Source organism: Sinocyclocheilus anshuiensis, unplaced genomic scaffold (assembly GCF_001515605.1).
Source record: "Sinocyclocheilus anshuiensis isolate Anshui unplaced genomic scaffold, SAMN03320099.WGS_v1.1 scaffold635, whole genome shotgun sequence".
Taxonomy (NCBI): domain Eukaryota; kingdom Metazoa; phylum Chordata; class Actinopteri; order Cypriniformes; family Cyprinidae; genus Sinocyclocheilus; species Sinocyclocheilus anshuiensis.
Window position 1 is genome coordinate 458,664 of NW_015551039.1, and position 9,160 is coordinate 467,823.

At 37.0% G+C, this 9,160-nt stretch overlaps 1 protein-coding gene across 2 annotated transcripts; it reads left to right on the plus strand.

Moving 5' to 3' along the window:
- The first annotated feature begins 1,954 nt into the window (after positions 1-1,954).
- LOC107661385 (calcium-binding protein 39-like) lies at positions 1,955-6,526 on the plus strand. 2 transcript variants are annotated; one of them, XM_016450936.1, is made up of 10 exons: positions 1,955-2,158; positions 2,319-2,477; positions 3,311-3,474; positions 3,564-3,728; positions 3,859-3,977; positions 4,309-4,477; positions 5,212-5,271; positions 5,410-5,475; positions 5,808-5,951; positions 6,197-6,526. In XM_016450936.1, exons 3-10 carry the CDS (start codon positions 3,358-3,360, stop codon positions 6,386-6,388), a joined length of 1,032 nt encoding a protein of 343 aa, XP_016306422.1. In that variant the 5' UTR covers positions 1,955-2,158; positions 2,319-2,477; positions 3,311-3,357; the 3' UTR covers positions 6,389-6,526. The 2 variants fall into 2 exon arrangements, with proteins under 2 accessions (XP_016306422.1, XP_016306421.1); XM_016450935.1 differs by lacking the exon at positions 2,319-2,477.
- Positions 6,527-9,160: the final 2,634 nt, after the last annotated feature.

Below are 9,160 nucleotides of genomic sequence, written 5' to 3' on the forward strand. Positions count from 1 at the left end.
ATAAATGGCTGCCCACTGCTCCGGGTGTGTGTTCACGGTGTGTGTGTGTTCACTGCTGTGTGTGCACTTTGGATGGATAAATGCAGAGCACTAATTCTGAGTATGGGTCACCATACTTAGCCACATGTCACGTCACTCATTTCACTTATAGTGACATAGGCAAAACAATTTTTGGGCCCCCCTTCTTTATTAATAGGCCTATATAATATTACCACCCCAGCAAATAAAATATTTCGTAATCAGTGGAAACCGTTACAGTGTTTTCTATCGCAATAAAGCGCTTGCATTCAGTCAATAAAAATCAAATGTCTTAATTTGTTTGAGAATGGAGAAAGACCCTTCCATTAGGCTCCAGCGTCGTGGCCACATTACCACTTCGGGAGTGCATTATTTCTCTAATAATTTTAATGGCCTGGTGTCACAACTACACCTCAAGATATTGTTTAGATATTTCAAGATAAACCTTCCGTTGCGAATTCCAAAACGTCATTTTAGAGCTAATAACAGAGGTACATAACATTTTTACATTTTACATAAAAAGGTGGAAAACATGGAACTAGTTTGTCATTTTTTACCCTATTGTTTGTTATATTTATTTGCTCAATGTCTTCTGGTGTTTTGGTTCTTTTACTCTTGTAGATAGCCCATAGTAAAACAAAAAATATTATATATCTCTTCATTGTGTTTGCCCCTGGACGAGGGCGTATAGGCACGTGCCTAGAATTCCTATTGCCTATACGTAAATCCGGCCCTGCATATTACAGATGCGTTGTCTGATTTAAGTTGAACCACGGTCCTAGTGCGTGCGGAACCAGAGAGAGAGAGAGAGAGAAACGTGCAACATACAATTTATACTTTTATATTTAACATATCCTGCTCATTTCTTATTCACGTTCTTCTGCATAATCACATCTAAATATAATTTTTTAAAATATTAATATTATTATTATTTTGTACATTTTGTATATTTTGTATAGTCTGTTTCTCTCTCTCTCTCTCTCTCTCTCTCTCTCTCTCTCTGTGTATGTGTGTGTGTGTACTGGAAGCTTCACCAAGACAAATTCTTAATTCTGATTGTAAATGATAACGATAATTACATTAGGATTCAATTTGGCTGTCACAATGCATTTATTGTTTATCAGCTGGAAAAAAAAATCATTATGAAAGTGATTCCAACAAAATCATTACTCTGTGTTGTTATCGTTATAGCTGTGGAGTAGCCTACAATTCTCTAGAATTATAACGATTAAGCTAATTAAACTTTATAGTTATAATTATGATTATACTCCTTGGTGTGAACAGGCCTTAAAACATGTATAGAACTTTTGAGATTAAAATGTCGTACACTCACATTAAATATACATATCAGTGTTCTAGAAAAAATATTTTACATGGAGCGGGCCACTCCTTCATGGATGCAGCCATGTTGATTACATGACCAGATGTGCCATGCAACTGACTACTACTAATAGTGTTTGCTTTATATAGCACTTTCAGACAGTGCACAAGGTGGCATAAACATAAAAGTACAACTAAATGGAACAAGCAAACCCAACAATATAACAATAAACAGAATATACTACAGACACAACATAACAACAAAGTGAAATTGTGTGATCCATGAGTCCAAACAGAATGGGCACGAGTGGAAAAACAAGAATGACTTGCCTAAATTACAAAGCGTGTGTTTTTGGATGCTTATATTAATGAATAAAAAATAGTAGTCAGGGGTCAGCCTGTGGCTGGAGGCCTCTGAGCACTGGCCTGGTCCATAATCCAGTTTTGCTTTCAGTGGTTTTGTTGCCTTAATTCATTTTCATTTATTAGTTCGATTTCTGTTCAGGGTGTGCGCCAAATTTCGTGTTCTGATTGGTCGGCGTTTACGTCAATTAAAAAAGGGTGGGCGTTCAAATCTCTCTTCAACTTCCCTGATAAAGTAAAGCGGCATACGGCCGCTTGAAGTGTACGAGCAACAAGCCACTCCTAAATTAATCGCAGTTACTAACACAAAAATTATCTCCTTTTGGGGAGATTAAATAGTATGTTCGACATAGTTTGAACTGGATTAATAGCTCTATATTTAGCCGTTCACACGTCGATTTAGCTTACTTTTGTCCTCATCGCGTGTGGATTTTAAAGTGGACTTCTGGTGAATGCGGTGAGTGTCTCTGCCTTCCTTCCACCTCTAGCTAACACACATCCACTTAGCCTGACATGTCTGTCATTTTTTCCTCTTTAGATCGCACTTAAAATACACATTTTAGCTGGGTTTTATGTTGATTTATTGTTCGATCGATCATATGTTTTTCTCTGTTAAGGATAAAAGATCAGTTTAGAATACACGCAACTTGATCAACTGTCAAAAAATGTAATTGAAAAGTTGAAAGGTTCAGCTCTAAATGCGTGTCAAACTGAAACTTTACACGGATTTAGGACCCGTATGACTAAAATCCACTCTGATGGAAACAAGTTACAAAGTAAGTTATCGAAGTGGTTAGTTTCCTGGTTTGAGTTAATCTTCTAGCTCGTTTGGCCATGATGTTCATGCCTGACAGAAGTCAGTTAGCCAACATGCTAACTTACATGGCTACACGTCCAGCCAGCTGAAAGATTACAAAAGTGGATTTCATTTCTTCCCGTGGACAGTTGTGTTTGTTCTTATGGGTTCATGTTAAGACCGTATAGGGTGACACACTACCCAAAAAAGTGACTGTGATGAGTAATATTGAGTTCCTGAGAAGTGTTGATCGATAAGTGCTGGGTGGAGGTTAGCTTAGCTCATCGGGATATTAGCGGTTTTTCAAGTTGAATAAATTGCCTAGTTGCTCATCGTTTAGTAACGTAATCTTAACCTATTTTGTGCCATGCTTTCACATCTGCCTCTTCTATCTCTATCTGTACTTGTCAGTGTTGCGCAAGTTTAGAAGGTGTTTCATAACATGCTTGGGTTATTAATAAAAACAAACAAATTGTCATAAGGAATGAAGTCTGTTAATATTGTTAGTGTAGTGCACTTTAATACAAAAGACATGATGTTTTCAGTATGTCGAAGTACCCTTGCCAGACTTTTCTCTTAACAAGTGTTTTTGTTCTTTATACAGTTGTATTGCTAGCAGTAATAACAGTACAAGCAGTTTTCATTGTGTTTAGCAACTATGAAGAGTATAAAATTTGTTCTGAATAATTTTGGCTGCTTTGAAAAGGCCTGTTTTGTCCTTTTGTCAATTATAATGACTTACTGTTTTGAGTTTATTCTTTACTTGCTGTTATAAGGTTTTAAACTATTTGTTTTGTACCTTTTCATTTAAAGGTGAATAATTTCTGTTGTCCTTCGTCCAACACATCCCGGCTAAAACAATGCCATTCCCTTTTGGGAAGTCTCAGAAGAGCCCTGCAGAGATTGTGAAGAGTCTGAAGGAGAATGTGGCATACTTGGAGAAGCTGGAATCATCTGAAAGCAAGAAATGTGAAAAGGTTGGTCCTTTTTTGTCAACATCTCAATGCAAATGTTTTAGCAAACTGTGGACTGTGACGGAGTCAGAAAAACTCAGTTTTTCCTGTAGGTTGCAGAGGAAGTATCAAAAAATCTTGCGTCGTTGAAAGAGGTGCTGTGTGGCACTGGAGACAAGGAGCCTCAGACTGAGGCAGTGGCTCAACTGGCTCAGGAGCTCTACAACACCAACCTCCTCATTTCCCTCATAGCAAACCTACAGAGGATTGATTTCGAGGTGCATATCATTGCTTTTGAAATGTTTGAAATACAACTATGTCCGTCTTGCTGTAAGATATATTGCTCCGTGCACTAACCACACATTTGTTGTCTGCTCCCTTTGATTTATAACACGTTGTTCACCAAAGGGAAAGAAGGATGTGGTGCATCTGTTTAGCAACATAGTGCGTCGCCAGATTGGCGCTCGCACCCCAACTGTGGAGTACATCTCTTCCCACTCACAGATCCTCTTTATGCTGCTGAAGGGGTGAGTTTCCAGACCCCAGGGCATAGCCATAGATCAACACTTTCAGAAGCCATTGATTAGCCTGGCTTTTCCAATTGATGTTATGGGAGACTGTGGTTGGATGGTTATTTTAGGACCATCATTTTCCCATTTCCTGTCCACGTGGCTAAGCTGCCAATGGAGTTTAGCTTTTACAGCACAAACATTTCAAGTTATTGACACTTTGGTGTGATATTATGTATGAATAATGACTTATGTGGTTATATATATATACGTATATGCAAACAAATGTGGTTCTTCCACGTTAGAGAAATAACCAGGCTTTATTTATTTATTTATCTTTTGAACGCAGCTATGAAACCCCAGAAGTGGCCCTTAACTGTGGCTTGATGTTGAGGGAATGTCTGCGTCATGAACCTCTGGCCCGAATCGTTCTGTTCTCTGAGGAGTTCTACTGCTTCTTTCGCTATGTGGAGCTATCTACTTTTGACATTGCCTCTGATGCTTTCGCCTCTTTTAAGGTATGATATTTACGCAAAGTATCATCCATTTTGTAAGTTTTGACTTGCAAACATTGTCTTAGGAACATGAAAATGGGCCACAATACACTAATAAATTGATAGCCAAACATTTTATATTTCATCACCTGAGCTATTTATGCAGTGATGTCATAAGAGTGTTTAAGGTTATTTATTTATTTTAGAATTAAATGAAACCAAAAAAAAAATAACTCGTAGGTATGTACAACAAACTATTATGAAGAGAAAAAAAGGAAAAATCCCACACTGTCATACTTTGCAGAAACAAACTTTATTTATTACAATGTTTTGGCCATATGACAGAAGCCACAATAGTATTTTTATTTTTTTTAAGTGTTAGTTGATGACCCATTTCCAATTGTCCATCCATTGAACATCTATGAGTTCTAAATTTTCAAGCCTCAAAAAAGTACATAAAGAAATAATAAAAGTAATCCATATGAATCAAAAGTTTTAATCCAAGTCTTCTGAAAAAAACAATCACTTTATATTTTGATTACTTTTTATTCATATATAAACATTGATCAACATGCATAGATAGAACACATCAAATATGATAAAAGGAAGCTCAAAGGTGTGTGCTTGATGCACGAGAACAAATGAGGCAGAATTTGTATAACAGAATGACAGAATTAATATTTTTGGTTGACCATCACTTTAAATCAAAGAATCGAAAACCTTTCAAAAGAGAAAATGACGAAAGTCTTTGTTTTTAGGATCTGCTGACAAGACACAAGATCATGTGTGCAGATTTCTTGGAGTCAAATTACGACAGAGTGAGTTACTCTTGTTTCCCAAAATTTAATGTGCAAGTGCTTTTAAATGTAAGTTTTTTGTTTTTGTTTTTTTTTTCTGGCTGCTGTACTTCATGGACCAAAAAGTATTATGATTAATCATTTCATAACTGTTTTTAGGTGTTCACAGAGTATGAAAGGCTGCTGCATTCGGACAATTATGTCACCAAGCGCCAGTCTCTGAAGGTGAGCATAAACCACTGTTTTCACAGAGGTGTTTTCAATAATTCAAGGCTGCAATGGTATTCAAACCCTTGAGGTGGAGATTAAGCTGCTAGGATCTATACATGAAAGACAGATAGTCAAAGAAAAGAAAAGTTATCAAGTCCTTTTCTCAGAAAGATGCTTCTTTGTAACTTGAATAGCCACATACTTTTTTTTTTCTTCACATAGGAATGTTTTATGACAAACCTTGCTTTGTTGAATTAATCGGCAATATGTTGGGCGGTTTGGCTTTATTCTTACCACATAGTTTTGCTGTTGTTCTTAAGTGAGTTTGACTATCAAATGATATCCAGCTCTTAGGAGAACTATTACTGGACAGACACAACTTCACAGTCATGACCAAATACATCAGTCGAGCTGAGAACCTAAAGCTGATGATGAACATGTTGAGAGACAACAGCCGTAACATCCAATTTGAAGCCTTCCATGTCTTTAAGGTATGTGTTTATATGCACAGCATTTCAAGTAACTTAATATATTTGGATTTGGCACTTCGCTTGTCTGCCTTTCCCTCTGTCTACTCCAATTACTTTCCACACTCGGCAGCTGACCGGTCTTCTGTCCCAGTTTTGCCCTGACTTACTGAATGTAAACCGGTCAGGGTCAGTTGCTAGTGTGTGCTGTAGTTCAGACTGCATGAAGGTAGATTCAGTGACTTGGACCGTTTCTTGTGTCCTTTCAGGTGTTTGTGGCTAACCCCAATAAGACACAGCCGGTGCTGGACATCCTCCTCAAGAATCAGTCCAAGCTGGTGGAATTCCTGAACCACTTTCAAATGGACCGTTCTGAAGACGAGCAGTTCTGCGATGAGAAGAACTATCTCATTAAGCAGATACGGGACTTCAAACGGCCTGCACCTGCAGAGGAGTCCTAATGGGAAAACGTGGAGTGTAGAACCAGGGAGCTTGGCTAGTGAAGTGGTTTGATTATGTGGGTGAGAATTGGATGGGAGGGAAAAAAAGTCTAAGAAAGAAAGGCTGGCATCACTCGGAATAAATCTATTTACATCCAACTTCTGAAACGGGTAGAGAAATGCTGTCAGGATGTGCAAACACATGTCTGTCCCTTTACTTGGGGGCGAGCAGGTTCATGCTGCAGGAAGTGCAAGTGGAACCCAGGCACTCTATTTAAACCTATATACATTTTTAGCACTGCCCCTAAAAAGGAAGTATAGTTGATTTACCTTTAGACAGTAAATCTTAGATTGAAAAATATCCAAATTCATCAGAATGAAAAGTATATTGAAAGCCTGATCAAGCCTTTTTAATATATTTAAAAGGAAGTAGTAGTATATTGGTACAGGTATGGCTCTGCATATTTGCACTAAATCTGGTAGCTTTGCTCCAGGTAGGCCATTAGTGCCAGTTCATAAACCAAATATTAATGAACACTTTAAAAATGAAAACGATAGGTCACAAATAAAGGACATTATGGGGCCTTCAACTGGGCATTCTCACGTTTAAACTAGTTAAGGGACATTAAAGCATTTTTATATCCTGAAAATGTCATGTGGTCAAGTGAAATGCGATGGAAAAAGTAGCTCATAGAGTTAAGTGGTCATGTTGGATGCTGCACTTAATTTCCATTTTAACTGGGTGCCTTATTTAAGTAGCTTGGTCATTCTGGGTCTTCTATTACATTTATATTTATCTATAACATTGGATTTGTAGTATTATTCTGCTTTTGCTTGGGTTAACACCTTAGGAGGACTCGTTTTATTTAAACTATTTAAAAAAAACACATATAATGATTAAAAACAATACTCATTTAAAGTTTTCTCAGTTTAGATGAACCATGCAATGAATTCAGGGTTCATAGATTTCAGTAATGGTGAAATATATGGTACACGATTACCGTGCAAGACATGATAACCTACACACACACACACACACACACACACACACTGTAACACTGAAAGATTGTGAAATGTTAAAGCTGGGGCATGTCATGACATTCCTTGAGCTGCGCTTTGATGGGCAGCTTAGACAAGCCAATTAAGCCTTTAAAAGATTGATGCAGTAGGAAAGACCATTTAACACAGTTCTTCATGTCCTGCACTGTCAAACTTGAATGAGCCAAAGCTGTGGTAACATGTTATATCTTAAGATAGACCTAGAATTTGATTCTCCAGTGGATTGGTCCTTTCAGTAGCTACTGAAGGGTTCCACCATTAGTCTTTATATCTTAAGTTGAATATATTTTATGTACTCTGTTTGCACAAGTTCCTTTCTCATATACCTCATAGGTTTTAAATTCCTAAGTGCTGTTTTTTTCCGCTTTGATTCAGTAGATACTATGGAAACACTTTACAGTAAGGTTAAATTCATTAACATTGGTAAATGCATTTGGTGTCATGAACTAGCATTTATTAATCTTGGTTAATGTTATATTCTACATATACATTTCAGATTGCATAAATTAACAGTTTATGTATTACGAATGAACATGAATTAATAATGAACGATAGCATATTTATTAACAATTAACGTTAACTTAGATTAATAAAAAATAGTTTATGGTACCTAATGCATTAACTAATGTTAACAAATCAAACCTTAGTGTAAAGTGTTTCTGGTATTATTTTGGATGTGGGGCGGTAGTTTGAATTATGCAAGCTAAAATACGGCCTTACGACATGCCAAAGTTGTGGTCTTGCAATGCTGAATAGGACCTAGAAGGGAAATGATTTAATTTTTTCAGTTTGCTAATGGATACATAGAATGTCACGAGTGTGAGGAAAGCACTCGCCATACTTGTGCAACTGCGCCACAGTTTCACTCTAAAAGGTTTTTAATGGATTCATCCAAATGTCAATGTGTGCTTTTGTGCTTTGACATCGTTTCAGTCCGCTCATCACCAGAAGCAAATTTTATTTTGTATTTTTTTGAAAATATGACTTGTGGAAATGTGGAAATTTATTGTATTTAGGAAGTGAAGGGGGACAAAGACCTTCTGAGCTGCCTTTATTTGCTTTTATGAACTGCACCACATCTGCAATCACAAAGCCTTTGTGTTGAACGGTGGCCTAGACTGATTCATTCGCCTTTTTTCCCAAAAGATCTACAGCTATCGTTAACCAAATATTTCTGCCATTTCATTAAATGTCATTTGATGCCACATGTACAAGAATGGTGTTTGGCCAAATGTGATTCCACTGACAGGGTTTTAAAGGAGGTTTTTGTCCTTAAGCTCATTGAAGCTGAGCCTTCAGATTCTCCATGCAGTGATAGTGATCTTTGAAAAAGAGATTCAAAATAATATGTTAGATCTTTGGTAAGTTATTACGGTGGATTATATACACCATTATTATTTGCATTTTGACTGATAATGTTAGCTATGCTTTCACTCATTTTCCCTTTCTGTTATATTTTCCACTGTGGGAGAGGATTATATATGTACATAAAGTTTTATTTTAAAAAGAGTAAGTGTGGATGCATATTGAAAATAAAATAAACGATGGCACTTCTTGTGTGCGGTAACATTAATTTTGTCTTTATTTAAACAGGATTTAAATGGCTGCATTTTAATTCACATTTATATTATTGTAACTAATTATTGGCTGCTAAAGTGTCTGCGTAAGAGCTCGAGGGCTGTGCGATTCCGTGCATGACTCTCTCTGCACACAGGTCAGCTCGGGTCTGCTCCA

Bases quoted from the DNA above. Each gene is read 5' to 3' on its own strand.
- LOC107661385 (XM_016450936.1), top strand. From the start codon at position 3,358: ATGCCATTCCCTTTTGGGAAGTCTCAGAAGAGCCCTGCAGAGATTGTG. The intron at 5,272-5,409 runs GTGAGTTACTCT...AACTGTTTTTAG, and splicing joins TGGAGTCAAATTACGACAGA to GTGTTCACAGAGTATGAAAG. The intron at 5,952-6,196 runs GTATGTGTTTAT...GTGTCCTTTCAG, and splicing joins AAGCCTTCCATGTCTTTAAG to GTGTTTGTGGCTAACCCCAA.